The sequence below is a fragment of the Eretmochelys imbricata genome, chromosome 14, assembly GCF_965152235.1.
Source record: "Eretmochelys imbricata isolate rEreImb1 chromosome 14, rEreImb1.hap1, whole genome shotgun sequence".
Taxonomy (NCBI): Eukaryota; Metazoa; Chordata; order Testudines; family Cheloniidae; genus Eretmochelys; species Eretmochelys imbricata.
In genome coordinates, this window is record NC_135585.1 from 22,336,839 (window position 1) to 22,360,296 (window position 23,458).

The window sequence follows — 23,458 nt, forward strand, 5'->3', positions numbered from 1 at the left end:
CATAGCGTCCCCTTCCCCCATTGACTCTCTTGTACATACATGTGATCTCATAACCACTACGGTCCGGAGACCTTGCCATGGCGGGGTTTGCTCTCAGTTGGGGCTCCATTCGCCAGCTACTGGCGTGAACTGGCTGGATGGACATGTGTGACTTGCAGCAAACAGGGACAGCCTGTCTCCATGGCAAAATGCATTTCTGGGGCAGTTTCGATTATTTATTTCCATGGGTTTGTTTCGCCTTATCCAAACTTTGCCTTTTGACTTGGTGCCTAAGTATTCCCCTTTCAAGCTTTCAGCCCTGTTCCAAAATAACCCCAACCCCCCTCCCCACCCTCCCCCACCACACAAATTCCCCATTGCTCTTCAGCTTGGGGGAGGGAGGCAGGGTGGTCACTGCAGTAATGGTGCCCAGTGGGTTCGGCTCGTTGGGTTCCACCAGCATCCCCTTGCCTGGTAGCTGGTGAAATACGCGCCCGGTGGCCCATTGCTTTTCCAGCTGCGCTGCTGTGCCGTCAATGATGCCGATGCTGTCTCCATCCCCTGCAGGAAGGCTGCCATGGGAGAGGTGTCCTCTTTAACCCTTAAAAGCCTGTTGTTTTCCAGACTGTCTGCCAAAATGACCGTTTTAGGGTGACACCTGCAGGGTGGTCTCCAGGAGAGTGTTTGCCCCAGTGGGATCTGAACCACATCTCATTGTTTCCAAATACCTCACCCTGGCTTTTTTCCCTTTCGTTGTTGGCTTGACTCCTTGTTGTTGGCCGGGGAACGATTCCCTGTCTGAACCGCGGCCAGAGATTTGGCGAGGAACCAAGTGTGACTATTCCTCTTGGGACTGCGGCAGACAGTTGGGAGTGGCATGGACGTGCCTGCCACTGGCAAGGGAGGCGTGAGCCCCGTTGCTGTGAACGGCACCAGTTTGTGCTGGAGAGCAAGGCCATGCTTTGAATAGCAATAATGTGCTCATGCTGTGTCCCCCTAACCGTGCTTTAGAAGGTGAGATGTGGCCCAGGTGACCTTGCCTTTCCAGCTCACTGCTCACCAGCGCAACTTCCTCATCTCCCCCCCACACACCCTGTGTCACATATTCCTGCATCAGTGTCTGCAAGGAGAGGGGAGGGCGAAACTGACGACAGGGACATGTTACCAGGGACCTGATTACAGTTTACTCAGCGCTGGGCCTTAGTTAACTCTTTTGTTCGGGTGGTGTGGAGCAGAGGTTTTGGTGGTGCATGCAAAGACAAATTTAACCTTTTATCCTTTTGAAAGATAGATATATATATATATATCTGTCTGCATAGATATATATATATATTATATATTTGTATATATAAATAGATCTATATATATATATTGGTTTTATTTGAGCCATTCCATCTGAATTGGTGTACCAATGTAAATTGAAATGCTTAGCATCCCCGGATCCAGTATAAATGTATAAAGAAATATTCTCTCACAGCCGTATTTGCAAGTTACGATGTTACAGCTTTTTGCACAGGTCATAAGTGCAACTCATCACCCAAACTGTAATGGGGACACGGGGTGGGGGCCGGGGGTGTAGTGCAAAATCACCTGAAATAAATGTGCAAATTGCTGTCAAAACTGTTGGTAAAACTGGGGTTCTTCTCCTCGAACATGGTCAACTTCTTGTATTTTCAGCAGTTCCTCCAGAAGGACTGCACGTTTGTGTCTCTCACTCTGACTTGAAATATCAACACCCTGAGCAGCTTCTTTAAAGAAGCTGCATGCTTAACTCCCCACGCCACCCTGCCCCCAACTCTCCCTGAAGAGTGTTCTCATTAAAATAGAATCAACTGATGTTGTCTGCTGAACCCTTTTATGTAGCCTCTAATGCAGGTCTCGCTGTGCCTTTAGCAGTTTGTTTTGCCTAGGAGGTGGGGAGGAGGGAAGGTTGTAGAAGGATCAGGTGACTATTCATCTGTGAAAAAACCTTGTCATTCTCAGGGGTTTATGCTGCAGCCCATCACCATGGTATCTGGGTATCTTCTCTGTAAAATCAATCGTGATAACCAAGTCTGTAGTGGAATTCATGGAGTCTCCGGCACTCATCAAGAGGACACCCAGACTTGTGTTGGTGGCTCAGCTGGGTGTCTTTGGGGGGCCAGTTCTCACAAGAACATTGGCCAGGGCAGAGTTCAATCTGCGCAAACACAGAACAGAAAGACAACATCCATTAGGCCTGTACCACTTCAAGTGCGGTTCTAGAGAAACACCCCCTTCCCTCTTCACTCCCCCCCCCCCCCAAAGTGGTGCACTTCTTTGCAAAGCCACACTGCAAAAACAGCCTGCAGGATCCAGGGTGACTTTCTTTCTCTCTCTCTCTTTCCCTAGAGCAAATCTGTGCAGTTTGCATGTAAAATGCTGGGCTTTCCTACCAGCCAGCTGTGCAAACTCCGCTTGGGAGCTGAAAGTCAAGCTGGCCTCTTTCCTTCTGGAAAACAACATGGAAAACAGATCCTCTCAAACTATTTTGATTTATTTTTGTTAATGAGATTACAAGTTTGGTTGATAAAGGTAATAGTGTTGATGTATTATACTTAATCTTCTGTGAGGCATTTGACTGGGTACCACAAGACATTTCTGAGTAAAAAACTAGAATGATAAAAAAATCTATATGGCACCCTTTAACTGCATTAAAAGTTGGCTAACTGATAGGTCCCAAAATGTAAGTGTAAGCAGAGTTAGCACTGAGTTTGTCAGTTTCCAGTGGGGTCTTGCAGGGATTGGTTCTTGGCCTTGTGGTATTTAACATTTTTATGAATGACCCAGAAGAAAACATAAAATCATCACTGATAAAGTTTGCGGTTGTGATAAAAATTGGGAGAGTGGTAAATAATGAACAGGGCAGGTCACTGATCCAGAGCAATGAGGATCATTTGGTAGACTGGGCTCAAGCAAACAATATGTGTTTTAATATGGCTAAATGTAAATGTATTCATCTAGGAACAAAGAATGGAGGCTATACCTACAGGATGGGGGACTCTGTCCTGGGAAGCAGTGACTCTGAAAAAGATTTGGGGGTCGTAGTGGATAACCAGCTGAGCATGAGCTCCTAGTGTGATGCTATGACCAAAAGAGCTAATGTGATCCTAGGATGCATAAAAAAGAGAGTCTCACATAGGAGTAGAGAGATTATTTCACCTCTGTATTTGACATTGGTGTGACCACTGCTGGAATCCTGTGTCCAGTTCTGGTGCCCACAATTCAGGAAAGATGTTGATAAGTTGGAGAGGGGTCAGAGAGGAGCCATGAGAATGATTAAAGGACTAGAAAATCTGCCTTACAGTGATAGACTCAAGGAGCTCAATCTATTTAGCTTAAACTCCATGGCACAGTAGTCCCTTCTGACCTTGAAATCTGTGAATCATCCCCAGTACTAAAAGCCCTGCAAAGTCAAATTAGATCCTCGGGCACTGCAAGGGCAGGGTTAGCTGACTTGAGTTGCGGGGCAATACAGTTACAGTGTAGAAGATGATTGGGCTGGGGCCTGAGCTCTGGGATCCCGTACCGGGGGAGGACCCTGCCCTGTGTGGGTTTGCACAGATGGAACTTCTTGAAACTCAGTTTTGCTGATGTACATGGAGGATCTGGCTCCAGCCCCCTCTCCTGTAATTGGGCTGACTCTGCAGGGCTAACGGGGTAAAAAGCAGCACAGACTTATTTCAGGGTCTGATTTGCTCCCATGCAATTCAGTGGAAACCCCGCCCCTTGGTTTCAGTGGAGCACGATCATGTCCACAGTCACTAAGGTCAGCATATAAAATGTTCACGGATTTAAACTTTACATGCTTTTCTGAATCTGGGCATGAATTGGCATGTAGCTAAGCTCGGCGGGTGCAGAAGGAAACCACGGCTGCAGGCTCCGAGCTTCCAGACACTTGCAGGGAGTCATAACTTTGCTCAGCTGAGTAGTCCCATAGATTCCAAAGTTAAACGCATCCATAAATGTTTGCAGGATTGGTGCCTTAGACACGAACATGTTTCTTCTTCATCCTAACCAGGAACTTCTAACAGCACCTAAAATTGACCCAGAAACAAAGAAATGACGCTGTTTAGCTCCCGAATTGCTCCTCTCAAAGGCAAACGCTCTTGTGTTTCCTTCGCCAAACCTGGGAGCATTAGATCTGCTGATCTAGGGCACGGACTCTCGCCTGTTTTTTTAATCTGATTCCAATCAGTCCCGGAGTGAAACACAACCCAGTCTGTCTGCCATCTCTCTCTTCACTGCCTGGCTGGCTCCAGTGATGTTTTAGCCCCAGACAAACAGCCTCTTCTGTTGACAAAAGTGGGTCAGACTTCACTTTGAAACTGTCTCCCAATAAAACCAGGTAAAACAATGAGAATTCTCTGATCTCTCTTCCAGACCCAATACTTGGTAGTTCAAAGTTCTGCATTTATTTTCCAGAGCCTCCAATGCAAAGAAATATTATGTCGTGTGGCAGCGTTACAGGGCGGTAGGGATGTTTATATCTGATCTGGATCCTTAGTAAGAGCTAAATTATTATTACTGTTTATTATCTGTACTCTGGTAGCACCTCAGAGTCTGGTCATGTGCAGTTTATTCGAAGGGGAACTCCTGTGGTTTTCTGTCAAATGTTGTACAGACAAGAACCAGAGAAGTCTGGGCTAGTGCATAAGGCACTGGACTGAGACTTAGTTAATAGCTGGGTTCCCATTTCGGGCTCTACCTGTCTCCCTAACCATGGGGAGTCCCTCTGCTGTCTCTGTGGCTCACTTTCCCACCTGTCAAATGGGGATCAGGACGGGTGGGGTACCAGGCCACACCAAAGGTCTCTGATGCAGTGATGTCTGCCAGGATCTGCTGAGAGCCTGAACTGCCCCCTGCAGTGGTGTGGGGAGTTCACTCAGATGCCCCATGATGCTCATTTGAATGGCAGTGTTGTTGACTATTTCATTGCACGTAAGAAAGAAGAGGGTGGGTTACAGATCTGCCTGGTCTCCTTTGGTGCCATTAGTGGGGGGTATTCGGGAGATACAACCACTTCTTGTCGCCCCACCCCATTCATGGAACTGAAAACCAGAGGGGGAGAGCTAGGCCCTGGGGGTATTTGAGCTTCACCAAAGGCAAGTCCTTTGAGCCCAGTGGGCCATACCACCACCTGCTCCCCCAGGCAGCCAGCCTCTCTGCCCCAGAATAACAAAGGCCAAGTCTGCTCTGCTGGTGGGTGTAGGACCAATAGCTTCCTCCCTGACACTAATGTCTCCTGATCTGTCCTCTGCTGCAGGCTCTCTGCAGACTCAGGCAGACGTCGTTGCATTGATTACTCTCAGATTACGTTGCATTTTGGAACTTTCCTTCGCAATGATGAAGGCCAGAAATGTTTTATTTTAATGAAAGCTGCAATTGCCATCCTCACATCTGGGAGCCGGGGCTCTGGGCACATGCTCCCATTGTGCCCAGGCCTCAATTCAGCCTCACGGGGCGGGGGAGTGTGAATCTGAACCCCACGGAAGGTGACCTGAGCCTGCGCACACAAACTGTGAAGTTCTGCGCCATCTGCTGAGAGTGGTGTTTCACTTTGGCCTGTCAAGAGGGCGGAGCTTGGCTTGTGGGCGGAGCTTGGCAGCATACCACTGTTTATCTTTCTACCCAGTTCTAGCTGGGGTGGGGATCAAACCTCTCCCTTGCCTCATAGGGTGGCTATGAGGATAAACAAATTGAGGACTAAGACACCCCAACCACAGGGGCCATGCGGGCAGATTTCTTTCCGTTTCCAGGACTAACTAACATTGTCAGTACAGCAAAGAAAAATGGGTGAACATTTGGTTGGAAGTTGATGGTGCTGAGCATCTTGGGAGGACGCTGCCTTCCTGCAAAACAGATGAGCTGAAAAAAGAGTCCCTGCCCCGGATCACCGTGTGGTAGGATTTGACATGGATCCGTCCCCCACACGAACTCTGCTGAGGCTGCCCTGATTTATGCTATCTTGGATCTGCTCTGTCTGTTCTTTCTGCAGCCTGCTCCAGCCCCTTTGCCATGCTGCAGCTGTTCTGAGCCCTCCCTGTTGCTTACCTCCCCTGTGCTGCCCCTGGCATCCATGCCCTGAGGCTCAGCTGACTGGTGCCGTTGCTCCCTGGCGGTCAGCATGGCACATGCCTGGTGCCAGTCCCTTGCATGTCATCAGAGGCTGGGAGTCGAATGGGCTTTTGCTCAGGCTGAGACCCTTACCGGACCCAGCCAGCAGCCCAGTAGCGAGTGCTGCAGGGGCTCAGGGCTGTGCTAGGGGAAGAACGCATCGGGGTGGTTCCCCCTGGCCCCGTCCCAAGCCGTGCTGCGCAGCGGATGTGCAGTGGGGCTGGGATGAATATGCAGCTACTGCTCATACATAAGTGAACCCCCTGTAAGTGCCATTGGCTGGAGAGCTCTGGAGCCCAAGACCCTCCTGTGTCCTCAGCATTGTGGGGCTGGGCCATGGGTGCTGGACTGTCAGCCCTGCAGAGCGAAGGCCGTATCCCAGCTCCCGGATACTATGGGAGCAGCAGGACAACTGCCCAGGCCATGTGCCAGCCCAGGCCCTGGCAGACTCCCCACCCCACGGTGCATGCTGCCCTCACTGCAGGGCCCATTTGCTCCTCGCCCTCTGCCGAGCCTGCCAGCGGGGGGGCCGAGTACCCCTTGGGCAGGGGGTTTGGGATGTGGTGTGGGCGCTGTTCCCTAGGAACCAGTCAGCGTCCTGGCTCCCCGGGCCATGGAGAAGCAGTCAGCTGCAAACGGTGCTTTGCTCTGAGGCGGAGGGTGAACGTGGGAAAGGTGCTGCGTCTCTCTGGGGGCTCTGCTCTCAGTGTTGTCACTGGGGCTTTACACAAATCGTTGGCAGGGTCCCGTCCAGCCAGAGGCATTGGCAGGAGCTAGGGCGAGCCCACAGGCATCTCTCGGCTGTCGCTGTGCCAGGCGAGCTTCAGCCAGAGTACTGGGGTTGGCCACCATGCAGGGCTTGCCCCGGGGACCTACAGAGCTAAAAGCCTGGGAGCGGCTGCGGACAAAGAGAGGGCTCTGGCGCTGGGGGGGCCGTGATCCCTGTGCGTCGGCACAGAGTGAGGTTTGCAGCCCACTCTCCCCAGCGGGTCACACACCATCAAGGGAGACCAAAACAAACCGGCAGCAGGAAGAAATGTGCCTGTAAGCAGGGTGTGGACGGTGGCCTCTTTGTGGCGGGTGCGTCAGGCCTCCGAGCCAGCTCTCAGGGCTGGGTAGAGACTCCTCGCCCCTGCATCCTCCTCTGGAATGGGAAGCAGCCCCGCACTTCCCCCAACCCTCTGCCTGAGGGTTGCAGTGGAGCAGATGTGTCCACACATCCGGCGCATGAGACTGCCGCGCTTCTGTGCCCCGCTGGTGCTCTCTGTCTGGGATACGTACAAACACCGGTTAGCTAGGCAGCAGTTCCATGCTTTTTGGGCATGTGACTCCAGTGACCCAAAGGTCATTACCCTGTGTCCACGCTCCCAGCTCCTGAAGGGGGCCATTCCGGTGCAGGTGGGTGAACTTTCCCAAGGGCTGGCCCTCCAAAGCCTGATCAGCATTGGGTAAGCAAAAGGGAAGTCCCAGGCTTTGGAGGGCCAGCCCTTGGGAAAGATCACTCACCCACCCACCCACCCACTCTTTCCCTCCCCCAGCCTGCCTCTGCCCTCCGCTCCCACTCTGACCTATGGGAAAGAGTGATAAGACAAGGACACAGTGAACCCCTGGGGCTGTCTCTCCCCTGGAAGTGGTGTCGTGCTGTCCCCGTGGTTTCCGCTCTCTGATCACTGCCGTGCTGTATGATGCGTGAATAAGCTTGGAGCAAGGACTCTGTCTCCTTACCTGTCTCTAAAGTGTCATACACAACCGTGGTGCTATATGAATCCTAGCGACGTCATCTGGCCGGGGGCAGTGCTGCCCATGTGCATTAGGTACCTTACAGCGTGCATGGCAGTGACCTAGCACCTACTGCTGCAAACATTGGCCTGTGTTTGCATGCATAACATTGCTCTGCTCCATGCAGCATCCTATGCACACCAGCTGGGTTCTTCCCGGACGTCTGCTGGCTCTGACTCCCTGCTGCGTGGATGCATGGGGTGGCTTCTTGCTGTCAGGAAGCTACACCACAGGCCCAGGAGACAGGGCTTGCTCACACCTGCATAAAGAGGAACCATCAACACAGTTGTTCCTCCAGCTCCTGCCACTTGCCGTGCCCAAGGGGACAACCCGGACCATTGCTGATGGCCGCCAGAGCAGGAGCGAAATGAAACGAACTGATGAGCGCTGGGACCTGCAGGGCCGTCCCAGCTCTGCCGGGCTGCACATCTCCCAGGCCGCACTGATGGAGCCAGTCTATCAGACCCTGAGATAGCAGTCTGGTACAGCCCCCCCACCCACCCACTAACACACACTGTAGGACCAGAGCTCAGTGAGTGCTGTACATGTATCACAGACAGATAATCAGTGGCCAGTTAATCCCCATATAATTACAGTTAAACCCATTTGTCCATCTGAGCCCGTAATTCCACTGGTGATAGGCAGGCTCCTCTGGCCACTCTCCCATGCTGCTCTTGGATGTTTCCCACGATTGCGGGCCGAGATCAGCCACACCTGAGCACTGCATGACTAGCTGTGGGCCACAGCAGTGCCTGGGCTGCTGCTCACAACCCTCCCATCTCAGCTGTGCCCCACACGTCCATGGGCCCCGATTCCTTTCCATTCATGAGCTCATGGCGTCCAGCTTCACCTTCCCGGGAAGTGGCCACACACGCTCTGGAAAGGGGAAAGAGACCATCAGAACACCAGCAAGAAGCTGGAGATCCGACTGGGGAACTGCTGCTGGCTTTGTTTTTCGTGCATGGAAAAGGAGGGCTGGTCGAGGGGCAGAGGAGTGGAGGAGAGCTAGCCCCGGCTCTGCCATAGACCCCTGGGTGAGTCATGTAGGCGCAGATCCCCAAAGGTCTTGAGCATCTATCTCTAACTGAAATCAATGGGAGCGTGGTGCCGAAATCCTGCTCTGTGCCTTGGCTGCCCGTCCGCCCAGGGGAGAGAATAGCCCTGCCCTCCCTCACACTCCGTAGTGCCTGTGAGGGGCTCAGACACCAGATGAGGGGAGCCACGGAAGGACCTCACTGGGTGGCAATTCTCCGCGGCTCTCAGGCATCGGGGAGATTAGGAACAAGGCAATCCTAGTAAGGAACAGGAGAGGGGATTGAAGGCTCTGCTTGGTTTCCATTAAAGGGGCTGGCTGGCCACGCCACCCACACAACGGGGGCAGCATGGCCAGGAGCAAATCTCCCCATGTGCCATAGCCTCCTGTGTCTCACTCCTGGTTCGGAGGCATCGCCTCCAGGGAGGGGCCCCTGGGACCCCAGCCAATTTGGGGGGCCCCAGGTGTGGGGGGCCCAAATGTTCTTTGTGCCCAGTGCCCCAGTAAATCTTAATCCGCCTCTGCTCTAGGGACAAGCGGGAGATTCAGGCTCCATGGCCCAGTCGGCCCTTGGCCTCTGCTGAGACTGCTATGTACTGGAGCTATTCATGCGCTAGGGACGGGGCAGAGATCCCCGGCCCATCGCACCCACCAGACTGCAGCAGCTTGCCCCAGGCCCGAGCCAGCAGCTCCACCGCCCACCCCCATCTCTGGGGATGGCTCGGGGGCAGACGCCCTCTCGGCTGGTCTCCGTTGGTGTCTCCTGACTCAGGTGGTTTGGTTTGGGGGCTCACTGGACTCCATGAACCCAAGACACCAGAACCAGAGCTTTCCCCACAGGGCAGGGCTCTGCTGGCTGCACTGGAGGGGGCTGAGCAGTGTCGAGTGGCTATGGCTGCAGCCATTCCCCTGCATTTCTAGGGCAATCTGCTCGCTTTGAAGGGCAGCGTGTATGTTCCACGGCTCCCCATCCAGCTTTGCCCCTCCCTGGCTGAGGAGCGACATGCTGGCCCTGCCTGCTTGCTGTGGTCAGTGCAAACACACACAGCTTTGCAGTGTCCTGGGCACGGGACCACAGAAAGGAGGCTGGGAAACAGAGCCAGACTTCAGGGAGGAGGGCGCAAACACCCCCTCCCAAGCCACTGGTAGGCTGCGGGTTGCTGGAGCCATGGGGACAGGACAGGGCCCAAGGATGCACTTTGGGCTCTCCCTTGACTCCAGTGAGTTTTGGATCAGGCCCTTAATTTGTATAAACCATGGCGGGTTGCAGCTGCCCCCTCGCTAATGGGTGGCAGGAGAGTCTGGTTGTTAGAGCCAAGGACAGGATTCAGGAGACCTGGGTTCTTTCCTGCAACCTTGGCACTGGTTCTGTGGGGGACCTGTGCAAGTCAGTTACCTGCTGTGTGCCTCAGTTTCCCCATTTCTACAATGGGGGTGATAGGGAGGATTGATTAGTGTTTGTAACATGCTCTGGAAATACGCGTAGAAGGGTTGAGTGCACTGCTCAGTGTCGGTAATTGCTGATTTCTTCCTTCGCCCCCAGGCCATGATTCTCTTGTTTATATGGCGGTAGAGTCTAGGCACTGTCTGTTGGGCTAGGTGCTACAGATGCACACAGTAAGAGACAATTCTCTGCTCCAACGAGCTTAATGGAGTTAGGTGCTCGCCTCCCATGGCAAGCCAGTGCCTCAGGCCCATGGGCTCATTTGAAAACCCCGAAATCTAACAAGGGGTTAGTAGTTCGTGTGAAGAATTCACTATCCCATGAGTTTTGCACTGAAATGTTTAAGAAACTGATCTTATGAAACATGAGTCAGGAACGATAACCATATTCCAGACTCCCAACTTCTGCAGCCGTTCCCAACCGCATCAATAACAATGGGGATGTGCATGATTTCTTTTTCATTTCTTGCTGGTGCAAAAAACGTAATTGAACAAACTTGGAATGAGCTGTTGAGATTAGCCGCTTGCAACTCGCGAAATCACACCAGACTCCTCCTGGGCCTACCTGTAAAACAGAATTGTAGCATCTCAGGAGAGTGCACTGCAGACACTGAGCTGTGTTAGTGGAGCATTTCAGGCATCGGCTGATACAAGAGGAAAAAACATTGTTTTTGCTTTGAGGCACATGACTGCACATTCCTGTGAACCTTTGATCACTGCAGAGACCTGGAAGCAGCCAGCATTTAAACAGACATTGACAGGGCAGGCAATGGACTGTGAGCATGTGAAACTCACAGCCAGGTGAAATGAGCTGTTAGCATGACTGAAAGGGGAAGGGGTTTCTACAGCGTTGGTTAGGCAAGGTGGGTTTTATTTCAGCTGAGGTTCTATCAACATCTACAGGGCAGGGCGGCCTGTGACCCTGCATGAGCATGCACTGAAAAGCATCATGCAAAGCCCAACATGCATGTCGCAATGAACAGCTTACTGTACCTTTGGGTTGCAAAGAAACTTACACAGCATACGGGTTCTCACTTCCAAACACGTGCCCTTTAAGCAAAAGGAACTAGATGTAATCACAGCTTGGACTCTGCTTAAAGCCCACCCCTTCCGGGTTTCTCCTTGACTATCACACACTGGTTATGGATGCAGAAAACTCATCTTTTTTTGGAACATGAACAGCTGTGAACTTCCTCACAGCAGTGCCCCTTCAGCTTTGAGGGAACAACACTTTATTTCCCATCAGTCCCCTACTCCTTCCCTGCTGCTCCCAAACCTGGGACCAGAACGTTTGTGTCTGAGCTATAAGCTCTGGTGCAACCACAGCTGGAGTCCTGTGTCCAGTTCTGGTGCCCATAATTCAAGAGGGACGTTGTTAAATTGGAGAGGGCTCAGAGAAGAGCCACGAGAATGATTAAAGGATCAGAAAACCTGCCTTATAGTGAAAGACCCAAGGAGCTGGATCTATTTAATTTAACAGAGAGAAGGTTAATGGGTGACTTGATCACAGTCTATAAATATCTGCAGGCATAGCAAGTATTTAATACTGGGATCTTCAATCTAGCAGAGAAAGGTCTGGCACAATCCAACTGCTGGAAGTTGAAGCTAGACAAATATAGGCTGGAAATAAGGTGTAAAGTTTTACCAGTGAGGGTAATTAACCACTGGGACAATTTACCACGGGGTGCGGTGGATTCTCCATCCCTGAACATGTTTAAATCAGGATTGACTGTGTCTCTAAAAGCTCTGCTCTAGTTCAAACCAGAATTAATTCAGGGCGTTCTCTGGCCTGCGTTACACAGACCGTCAGACTAGAGAATCACTCTGGTTCCTTCTGGCCGTGGAATCTGTGAAAGAAAGGGCCCAGCTTCTCCTCTGCCTTCCAGAGCATGATGTAGGAACAGCATTGACATGACAGGAACGACTCCTGATTTACACCAGTTGTAAGTGAGCAGGATCTGGCCCAATGCCCCAACCGATGGGACTGGTCCAGTCCAAACTGCACACCGGCCTCGATCCTAACAGTATGGCACCAGCCACAACCCAGCTGCCCAGACGCCCCAGTGACAGTGAGCGCAGGCCCCTCTCCCGCTGAAGAGCTGGGCCCATTATGCAACAGCTCCCTCCTTTCCTCCCTTTCGCCGGAGGTACAAAACCCGTCCCCCAGTCAGTCAGAATCTCATTCCCTCTGTGGATTTCTGCATAGGGGTCAATGTACCTGTATTCTCACCGTGTGCCCCAGGGCACTGGCCAAGTTACTGCCCCAGCCTCCAGGCATGCTTGGCTCACCCTGGCCAAAGGAGGGCTGCAGCAGTGCGGGGGAGGCGTTATTTAGCAGAGGAAGGGCCTGGGGGGGGAATGAATCTAAGGCAAGGCCGATTTAGGCTGAACATCAGGGAAAGTTTCCTAGCTATTACAGTCCTGTGGAACAGCCTCCCCTGGGTGGGGTGGATTGCCCATACCGGCCTGGCACTGGACAACAGAACGCTGGAAGGGCCTGGCCCATGACTGGGAATCGGAGGCATTTGGGCAATACAAATAGTAACACTCCTGCCCGGGGTGGGGAGAGGCCTTCTTGGGCCTCGTCACCAGCTCTGCCTGGCAGATCTCAGCTCCGTTCCCTCACTCTGCCTGTACACACAGCACTCCCCAGGGGAAAGCCCATGGCTCAGGCATGCCCTTGGCTGCTGTTCTCCCAAACAGCTGCCTCGGGAAAAGGCTCTCTCCGGGATCAAGCAGCGGAGTCTGCATGCAGGGTCTGATCATCCCTGGGTCCCCGCTCCAGTTCCCACTGAAACCTTTGCAGACGACACCCTCTCGTGGAAGCATCAGGAAACACATTGGCGGGAGGGACTCATCAGCTGGTGCCAGAGAGCTGCTGTCCAAAATGCAATGAGGCGAGTTGCCCCGCACCCCTCTCCCCGCTGTGCTGGACAGACACATGGTGAGAGAGACAGTTCCCACCCTGAGCAGCTTATGAGCTAGCTCCATGCCGCTGATCCCCAGAAGAAATCCCAGCTCCATCCCTGGGCTCATCGCATCAGCTTGTGCAGCGCTTTGGGTTTGCACTATGGCAGCGAGCAGCCAGGCAGCGTGTGGTGTCACGTCCATAACCACACGGCAATGCCCGCCGCTCACCAGCCAGGATGAGCACAGCTGCGCCTGACCCTGAGCTCGCCAGCGCTCGCACCTGCAAGGGCTCTCCAGGGGCATCCAAGGAATTCACCCTTTGCAGCGGAAAACCTGGAGAAGACTGGCTAAGATGCTGCAGCCCCCATGGAAGGAGCCATGTGGGCCCGGGGCAGAGCCAGGGGACCTGCTCTAAGCTGGCTTTGGGTTTTGGTCTGGGTTTTGCAATCTCCATTTAGCACCGGTGGAAGGTGCAATCTCAGCAGGCCTGGAGCCCAAGAGGCTAATTCCTGCTTGCCTTGTGCCCACTCTGGAGCCAACGGCAAGTACCTGCAAAGCATCCCCAAAGCTCCCCTAGCACACAGCATACCTCTAGCTTAGAAGGGGGTCGGGGGGGGGGTGCTGAGCCAGTATAGCCCATGAGAGCCCCCAGCCCCACATGGCATGTGAAGGCAGGAGGGGGCATGGCCAGCTTGTTCCTCTGCCCCAAATATCTCCTTGGGTGGGGATGGGCATGGCAGAGCCTCAAAGGCAAAGGGCATTTCAGTGCCCAGTTCCCACTTGCAGCTTTGACCAGCTCCCCCTGGTAGTGCAGTGGCCCAAGGTAGAGCAGTCCTCGCCGCTGCGCTATCCCGCACCAGGGACCGAACCAGCTGAGGAGCAGCACGCTCCTGCCTTACAGTCCCTGCACCAGGCTGAGAGCTGGGACAGAGAGGGATCCCGGCAAGTCCCAGTCCAGCTGTGCTGCCCTCAGCCCCCGCTGCCCTGCAATGGCTTGGACCCTGCAGCCCAGGAAGGGAACCTGCTCTGTCACCTGGCCAGGAGTGTGCAACAGAACTAAGCGCAGCTTGGCACTAAGCCCAGCGGGCCAGTGCTCTGTAAAAGTCACTAGACAACTTGGGGGAGAGAAAGATCACGATGAAACCTGCAATGCAAGCAATGCTCTCTGCCCCTTGCACTGGAAATCTGTCACCGTCCTTCTGCAGCCCCAGTCCCTGCTGCATCCAAGTGCCGAGGCAGAGATGAACAAACTCTGGAACAGAGCTCATAGGGCTGTTTCCATCCCACAGAGGCTGGTTCTGATTTCCCTACACCCAGGGGACAGTTCACAGTCACAATGCTGCTGGCGGTGAACAAGCTTTGAGCCCCTGGACACAAGTCACGTGCATCCCTGCACTGTGCATGCAGCCCGCGGCACGCAGGAACATACCTGAGTCCATGACGACGTTCAAGGGAGAATCGTAGGTCTGCAGGGACTGTGCAGGGCTCAGGAGCTCCCGGCACTCCAGGAGGTGGCAGATGGTGTCCTGGGAAATAATTAAGTTGGGGACCTTCTCCAGAACGGCATCGGGGAGGTTTGGGGAGCTCTGGAAATCAGAAGAGAAAAGAAAGCCCTCAGCCACTCAATGCCAGAGGAAAATCACGCCTCCTGCAGCCATCGGGAGAACTCGACTGACCGTTCCGATGCCCACCACGCATGCCCACCTGCTGCGAGCCGGGCCACTCCTGCTGTAGACGATGGAATTGAAGGTGGCTGGACAGGTCAGCAAGGGCCTATAATTCCAAAGGCAGCAACACCCTGTATGTGGGGGCATCCCAAAGATTTGGCTAGAGATGGGGCGTGACAGACCCCGGCAAGCTGCCCACCCGCATTAGGGGGCACTAGCAGTGCCTCCTGGCCCTTACCTTGGGGTATTTCAGCAGGTGCATCCCCAGTTTCAGGAGCATTGCCAGGCACTCGCCAATGATGGTCTCAATTGGCTCCTCGCGCAAGGTGTTGTAGCCCAGATGCCTGCTGGGCACGTCCAGCACCTTGTAGCTCCACTGCTGGAAGAGCCGGGAAGGAATGTTGTGGGACAGCACCAGGATCTTGGGCTCCAGAATGAGGGCCCTGGGACGGGACAGGGTAGTGGATCAGTTCCCTCTCACAGCAAGAGAGGGGTCTGTCACCCCCTGGGGTTAACAGGAGGGTCGCTACCTGCCTACTGAGGCCTTGTTACGTGCAAAGATGGTGCCACGCTAGCCTGGCATTGCTAAAACAGTGCCACCCCCTGGTGTGGACACAGCTAGGCTGGTAAGAAGGTGCTCACACCAGTACGTCTGTTCCCCTCCATTTAGACTGTGCCTGGCTTTCACCCAGAGATGATGTTGTTTCAACAAAAAGTTGCCTTTTTGTTTTTTAACTTTTTGTCGAAATTTTCCACAGCTACAAAACCATTTTCCACCCAGCTCTAAAGCAAACACCTGGCGACAGGTAGGAACACCTCTGTTACCCCTTTTCATCTGCAGGGGGAGCCAGAGAGCTCAATACTCTAATTAACCTGGCGGCAGGTTGACACTGACCCTCCAATTTCCCCTTTCCCCTATCGAGGGCGCCAGCCAGCATCTGAGCCGTGGCACTCCCATCTTCCCCTCAGCTGGACGCTGGTAGCCTCTGCCCGGAGCCATGCTTCCCACCGGGGTGCACCGAGTCCACAGAGCTGTGGCTGCAGCTCCCTCTCCTGGTTGTACCGGGTAAAGATGTGCAGAGATTCATAAAAAGAAAAGGAGTCCTTGTGGCACCTTAGAGACTAACCAATTTATTTGAGCATGAGCTTTCGTGAGCTACAGCTCACTTCATCGGATGCATACCGTGGAAACTGCAGCAGCTCACGAAAGCTCATGCTCAAATAAATTGGTTAGTCTCTAAGGTGCCACAAGGACTCCTTTTCTTTTTGCGAATACAGACTAACACGGCTGTTACTCTGAAACCAGAGATTCATAGATTCCCAGGCCAAATGGGACCATGGTGATGATCTAGCCTAACCTCCTGTATAACACAGGCCAGAGAAACGCCCTCCCGCCTCGCTCAAATTCCTAGAGCAGATCTTACAGGAAAACATCCACTCTTGATCTGAAAACTTGCCAGTGAGAGAGAATCCACCACGGCCCTTGGTAAATTGTCCCAGGGATTAATTACTCTCCCTGTTAAAAACGGATTCCTTATTCTCAGTCTGAATTTGCCTAGCTTCAATTTCCAGCCTCTGGCTCTTGTTCTATTGGATTAGTCGGCTGCTGCCTCCCAGCCAATCGCAGGTTCGATCCCCGCACACAGCCCAGCCGCCACCGTCCTCGGTCATGTGCACTCTGGGGTTTGGTGAAAGACGCTGAACTGTGGCAGCTGAAAACCCTCCAGCTACTGGCTGGCCAGCCCTCACCTGTGCTGCTGGGGCTGCATGTCTCGCAGGTCCCTCAGGACGGAGTAAAGCACCTCGCTGGAGGCCTGAAAGAAGAGCAACCTCGTTAGCTGTGCAAACCCCCTGGTCACGTCTTGACAGACGCCCAGGGCTGCACCCCGGGTGATGGGATGGAGCATCCGAGCACGCTGGCAAGGATGTGTGGACCCGACTGGTGCAAGTGTGAGAGGGCACAATTGAATCTGCCCACGCTGTTAGCCCATCTCGGCCAGAACATGCCAGCTGCAGCTGCCAGGCCTGGGGGCAGGAGGAATTCAGGGCAATGCAGCACAGTGAGCTGCTAAAAGGGGGGGTGGGCATGGGGCACTCAAATTCTGGCCTGGGGGAGTCAGCCCTGCGGTTCTTACATGTGGGGTGGTGAGCTAGGTTTGAGGCCCTTCGATTGTGGGGTTAGGGGGCAAGGCTGGGGGATGGGCCCTCACATTGTTGGGTTGCAGAGGGAGATAGACCCTTAGATTCTGGTGTTGGGGGTGAGGCCTGGGATGGGGAATGGGTCCTTTGATTAGGGGACTAGAGCGGATGAGGGGCGAGGCCGGGGTGGGGGATGGGCCCTTTGATCCTGGGGCTGGGGAAGATGGGGGTCTGGAGCGGGGACAAGAGCAGTGGTTTTCCAGTGAAGTTTGGGGGGTTCTAGCTCTTGCTTCCCACCCTCCACAGCTATTCTCTGTCCTGTTGCTACACTCCGCCTCAGCCAGGCTGATTGCAGGGTGACTGGTTGGGAGGGAGGGAGGGAGGGGGAGACGGGGTGCTGGGTGTTTCACGTAGGGTGACATGGGGGGAGGGGGGAAGGAACGGGGCTGGGGAGCAAAGCTCGGTGCAGCCTGTGAAGGGCAATCCCAAGCCGTCTCGCAACCCCTTGGGCGCTCTCCCGGTTTCCGATCCCTTTCTTTGACGTTCCCATGCAGTCGCAGGCTGACTGGCCCCACGCCCTCCGTTCCCCGTACCTCTAGGGTGTGCACCAGGTAGGTGGGGTAGAGCAGCAGGAGGCCCGTGACCCCCTCGCCCTGGTAGTAGCGCTGCAGACTCAGGAAGAGGAGGTGCCAGTACCCTACGGAGAATCCAGAGCGCACACAGCGTTTGCTGGCTGATGCCCCCCACCCCCCAGGCTAGTGCGGCCAGCCCTGGGTTCCTGCAGCTGCCTCCTTCTCCAGACTGCAGGATCCCTCCTGCCCTTGCCCCCCGCCCAGTGCACTGTAAAGGGGAAGGGACCCCTGTGCGGCACAGCCCCAGGGCCCCGCCCCGCTCAGAGCACCCCTGGCATAGCAGCCTCCAGCAGTCAGAATGGGAACTCCTGAGCGGCCTGGGGCTGGTTGCAAACCAGGATCATGCATGTTGACATCTCCGTGTTCCCCTGGGAGGCTGCATATCGCCCTCCCCACACTGGGGGCCTGGAATCGGATCTCCCAGCGACGGGGGCCAGAGCCCCACCAGCTTGCACAACAGCAGCCATGTCTGCAGTGTGGCTCAAGCCATCCTTCCCTGGGTACCTGAGCACCCAGCCTGGGCTCTCAATGCACACTGCCCTCTGGCAGGGCCACAGTGAGGCAGGAGCATGATGGCCCTGAGCCCAGGGCCCTCCCCCCATCCCCATGGACTGACAGTAGACTCCCACCTGGCCTTTAAAAGAGAAATAATCATTTTTCTAGCCCACAAATGTGACCTGATTATGGATGACAGCAGCCTGAGCCTGAGATGCTACGAGTGTCCCATGCCTCTCAATGGGGTGCTAACTCTGACACCCTCTGCTCTGGGAGATCCCATCCCAGGAACAGCAACCCAGCAGGTAACTCTGCACATGGAGAACCCTCATCGCTGTCATTCCACCATGGCTGTGCTGGGAGCGCAGGGTCATACACAGAAGGGTGGGTAGGGAGCCGTGTCCTCCCTTCTCCAGCACAGCTTCCCAACCCCATGGAGAAAGTGAGCGGTGTTCTGGAGAGGTCCATACGACAGTGTCTCAAACACAGCGTGTCGCGTAGCCGTTTGGTCTTAGGCGGCGCTGGCCAGACACTGCAACGCAGTGCGTGGCCAGGTGCTAGTGTGTGCATGGCCCTGGTTCCATTTCAGGACCCTCTGCCCTCCGCAGATGTGGCTACTGAAGAAACAGGGTGAGATGCTTACCTGCTAAATCCTGTTTGTCGGCCAGCTCCGGGGAGATCTTAGCCAGAAATACCAGTCTGTGCAGAAGCAATTTCTGGAAGGGAAGAGAGAGGCCAGCCGTAGTTCAGGCCCTGTGAAGGGAGGTTGCTGCCAGCACCAGGGGGAAGGGGAGGGCTATCCGCACGAGGCACTGAGATGGTGTAAAGGAGGGCTCTGGTGCTGAGTTCGGTGGCGGCTGGACTTTGTGCTGCCCACCCTCTTGATTCTTAATGTTACAACGAGCCATCCTAGGCTGGTGGTTTAGAGCCACGGGTGCCTGTTCTGCTGGCACGCGTGTTGTAAATGGCATGGGAGCTTGCGCCTGGGGACGTGTAGTAGCAGGGGATGGACTCAGGGAGCTAAGACGTCCCTTCTGATCCTAAGGCTGCCCACTCTGTGCTCCTCTTCTCTGGGACACGTGCACCCAGATACACACCCAACCAGTGCAATGGGACAGGATGGTCAGATGAGCGCGTGGCCCTGGATTGGTTTGCAGTGTCGCGGGGAAGACGTTTACAAATAGGGTGACTAGATAGCAAGTGTCAAAAATGGGGATGGGGGTGGGGGGGAAATAGGTGCTTATATAAGAAACAGCCCCCAAAATCGGAACATCTGGTCACCGTACTTACAAATGAATTGACCCCCGCTCCTTCCAATGCCCGGCCTACCTCCCAAATGGGCCTCTCCCTAAGACGAGGAGGGACTACTTGGTCGGTTTCATAGGACCCAGGCCAGCTCCTCTGCAACCGTCCAAAGCATTGGGCTCCCAGGGCAGCATCCCCGTGGAAACCATGTGGGAACTCCTACGATAGCTTGGAATGTGTCCAGACAACAAATGCGTCCCCCTCCCTGGCATCTCACCAGGCGGGCTGGAGGATCAGCGCACACCTTTCATCCCAGGAAGCGGTGCCCCGCTGGGTTCCTGGCTGGAGCATGCGGGTCGGGGGCCGCTGGCACTGTGGGAAGGTAGGTTGCCCTGTTCCTCTCCTGTGAGATTTCCATCTCATGGGGATCAAGTGGGCCAGCGCCTTTCCCCAGCACTCAACTCGTGCAGGAGGACCCTGAGCAAAGGGCGGGCAGTGCTGCACCAGTGTGAATTTCCCCAGCAGAGAACAGAGGTGCTGTGCTCTGAACCACGCCTTTGTCTATGTGCATCTGGATGGACAGCTAGGACAGGGGTGGTCAAACTACGGCCCGCAGGCCGGATCTGGCCCCTCGGGGCTTTGGATCCGGCCGGCAGGATTGCCCCCCGTGGTGCTGCAGGGCCCGCGCCGCTCTCAGAAGTGGCCGGCGCCACATCCCTGGGGCCCGGGGGTGGGGGCAGAGGGCTCCATGTGTTGCCCTTGCCTCCAGGCACCGCCCCCCACAGCTCCCATTGGCCAGAAACGGGGAACCGTGGCCAATGGGAGCTTCGGGGGAGGTACCTGGAGGAGTGGCAAGGGTGAGCCCTGTTCCCCCCCTCCCCCAGGGGCCGTGCAGGGACATAGTACTGGCCGCTTCCCGGAGCGGTGCGGCATGGGGCCAGGGCAGGCATGCAGGGAGCCTGCCCTGGCCCCGGTGCGCTCTACTGCCACCCCGGAGCCGCTTTAGGTAGGTGGCGCCGGGCCGGAGTCTGCACCCTGAACCTTTCTAGCACTCCGCCCCGCAACTCCCTGCCCTGAGCCCCCTGCTGCACCCTGCACCCCCAACTCCCTGCCCTGAGCCCTCTGTTGCACCCCACACCCCTCCTGCACCCCAACCCCCTGCCCTGAGCTCCCTCCCACAGTCTGCACCTCTCCTGCACCCCTGCCTTGAGCCCCCTCCTGCACCCTGAGCCGCCTCATACACCCTGCACCCCTCCTCTGCCCCAATCCCTTGCCCTGAGCCCATTCCTGCACACCGCACTCCCTCCCGCACCCCAACCCTCTGCATACAATTTCCCCACCCAGATGTGGCCCTCAGACCAAAAAGTTTGCCCACTCCTGAGCTAGGATCATTGAGTTTGATTTGTTCTATAACTAATCCATGAGGATCCTCGGGTCCAGGCTCCTGGTGCGAGTTGTGGGGCACACAGCAGCATCTGACAAAACTGGCCATTCCTCCTGTGTCTGGAAAGAGCGGAGAGTTTGCAACAAAACCACCCCCGAGGGCTTCTGCTGACATTTCTGGCAAGCACCTTCTCCTAGGAAAGGAGACAGGCAGAAATGGAAAGATCCCAGGGCGCATTCAGAGCCTGGGGAAGCTCGTGGCTAGACGCACCTGTCTCAGAACATTAAAGTTCCCCCATCGGGGGAAGGTGACTTGGTGGTTAAGGGGGTTGACTTGTGTACACTGAAAATTATGGAAAAGGTAAATTTCAGTTGATTCCTTTTTGGAATGGCTGAATTGAAATAGAGATGCTGTGAGATGAGCGAGAATAGTGCTCTTTGCATTACAGTGGTGCTTAGAGACCCCTGACCAAGGGTGGAGTCCCCTGGTGCTAGGCGCTGCATATACCCAAAGTGAGAGACTCCCCCTGCCCCAGCGAGTTTACAGTCTAACCACACAAGGGGACCCAGGAAGTGGCGTTATTCCTGTTCTACAGATGTGCTTCAGTTCCCCAGAGCCATAAGGTTGAGGTGCTCAGCAATGACTCAGGGACTGAGCCACTGAACGGGAGGTGACCCCAGAGGTGTCTGTTCCCCAGTCAGCTCTGAAAATCTCAACCTAACTAATGTGCCAAAGGCTCACCCAGGGAGTCAACGGCAGAGCCAGGAGCTGAATCCAGATATCCTATGTCCCAGTCCAACAGCAGCCCTTAGCTAGTGATTTTCTTCCCAAGAGAGCTGATCTCACACATGCTGTGCTGGATTGTTGCCTTGATAAGACGTAGCACGCAGTTAGTGATGCTGGACTAACGGATTTTCTGTCCACGCTTGCTTTTCCTGTGCACCCCTTGTTGTACCCGGACCACACTGCGCAGTTGCTTTGCATTGGGGAAATGAAAACAGTCCCTTTTGGAATGGTTGACGGTGATTTGATTTGCCATCTCGCCCTTGAAAATGGCCAGGCCTAACCCACAAGGGGATTGTGATTTCTCTGCCTATTTAAAGGCCTGTAAAACTGAAGCTTCCCTGAGCTACCAAACATTTTCTGCACCCTTTGGGAGGTGACAGAAACACAGCATGAACTGGGAAAGGGGATCTGAAAGAGGCTTGTTTGGATGCCAGTCAGAAAAACTCCCAGAGCTACTCTCCAGGCAGCCCTCATGTAGCCAGAAACAACCTGCTATTTGCAGAGGCCAGGTTCTGCTGTTACTCCTCTGCCCCTTACTCCCCGAGTAGCTCATTGACTTTGATGCAACTACTACAGAGCATGAGGAAGAGTGTCAGAAGCTGGTCTGTGCAGTTAGTTACAGGCTTTAGGAACAAGAGCTGACAGGAGCTGCAGGGTTTGGAGGATTCGGAGTTTCTAGACACAGATCCTCCAGCTGAAATCAATGGACGGTAGGAGCCTAAACAGCCTTGTGGATCTGGGCATGACTGAGTGGAAAAACTCCAAAGCCCTAGTGACATAGCAAAGTTGCCCAAGTCAGGGGCTCGGTGACAGCGTAACAATGACAGACCCCTGGTCGTCGGCGGGCGAGCTCGAACTGGGGGCCTATGGAGCTTAGTGCATGAGCCTCAACCCTAGGAGCTAAAAGCCAACTGCCTGTTAGCTAAGGCTGTAGAGCAGACTCATTTTGTCCCTCTCTCCAAGTGGTCTCCGTGCCACTAGATGGGACAGAACCCCACACCCAGAAGGTGTGTGGGTTACCACAGCATGGCCTCTCCTCTCCCAGTTACAGCCTGGCGAAAGGAGCAGGGCCGATGGACTCCAACCATGCCCCTGTGAATAGGCTGAAACGCTCTAGGATCTGCAGCCTGTGCCGGTAAAAGGAAGATCGAAGCCCTGATGTGGGGAGTTTACTGAGACCACATTGTGCCACCCTCCCCACAGCTGTGTAGCCTGGCTGCCGACCTAGCTCTGCCTGTATCCCAGTCCGTCCCCACCCCATGTGCTCCAGGGGGAGCGGAGAGCAGGAGACACTGACCGTATCCTCCTTGGCATGGGGGGCCCGCCTGCTGAGCACGTGCTGAAGGAGATTTGTCTGGACCCTCTCCTGTGGCGACTCCTTCGGTTTCGTCTGCCCCGCTTTCTCCCGACCAGCCATGCCCCCCCCTCGCTCCCGTCCTCTGGCTGCACAGAGAAAGCACTAACGGCCCTCAAGGCTCATCCAGAATTGCTGCTTGGCCTCTTCGAAACCAGCTCTTGCTGCCTGGAGGTCACAGTGCAGAGAGACGCGGGCGCTGACCAAGTACCACAGCCTGGAGTCCCAGTCACACTGGCTGGGAGCAAGGCAAGACTTTGGCCAGGCAGCAGCTGCGAGTTGACAAAAGGTTTTCGGTGTCTTAGCAGCAGAGCCCGGGCCCTTACGTTTATCCCTTTTGTCTGCATTGTTTGCTGGCATTTTCTGTGGGCATTAGTTGGCAGGGAGCCGCGGTTGCTCAGGCAACACGTGGCATGTAGAGATCCTGTGAAAGGTTCTGGGACACCAAGGGCTTTGTGACAGCTGGGGCTCTTAGCT

At 54.8% G+C, this 23,458-nt stretch overlaps 1 protein-coding gene across 1 annotated transcript; it reads right to left on the minus strand.

Annotated features, from left to right (window-relative positions):
* Positions 1-8,716: 8,716 nt before the first annotated feature.
* LOC144274927 (testis-expressed protein 47-like) lies at positions 8,717-23,044 on the minus strand. Its single transcript, XM_077834026.1, has 7 exons — positions 22,925-23,044; positions 18,856-18,928; positions 17,679-17,782; positions 16,696-16,760; positions 15,185-15,389; positions 14,709-14,865; positions 8,717-8,769 (listed from the first exon to the last, which is right to left on the minus strand). The coding sequence occupies exons 1-7, from the start codon at positions 23,042-23,044 to the stop codon at positions 8,717-8,719; spliced, it is 777 nt and encodes a 258-aa protein (XP_077690152.1).
* Positions 23,045-23,458: the final 414 nt, after the last annotated feature.

Coding starts and splice junctions, on each gene's coding strand:
- LOC144274927 (XM_077834026.1), bottom strand. CDS start 23,044: ATGGCTGGTCGGGAGAAAGCGGGGCAGACGAAACCGAAGGAGTCGCCA. Junction 15,390..16,695: donor ATGCAGCCCCAGCAGCACAG/GTGAGGGCTGGC, acceptor GTCCCGTCCCAG/GGCCCTCATTCTGGAGCCCA. Junction 14,866..15,184: donor ACCTGCTGAAATACCCCAAG/GTAAGGGCCAGG, acceptor TCTGATTTCCAG/AGCTCCCCAAACCTCCCCGA.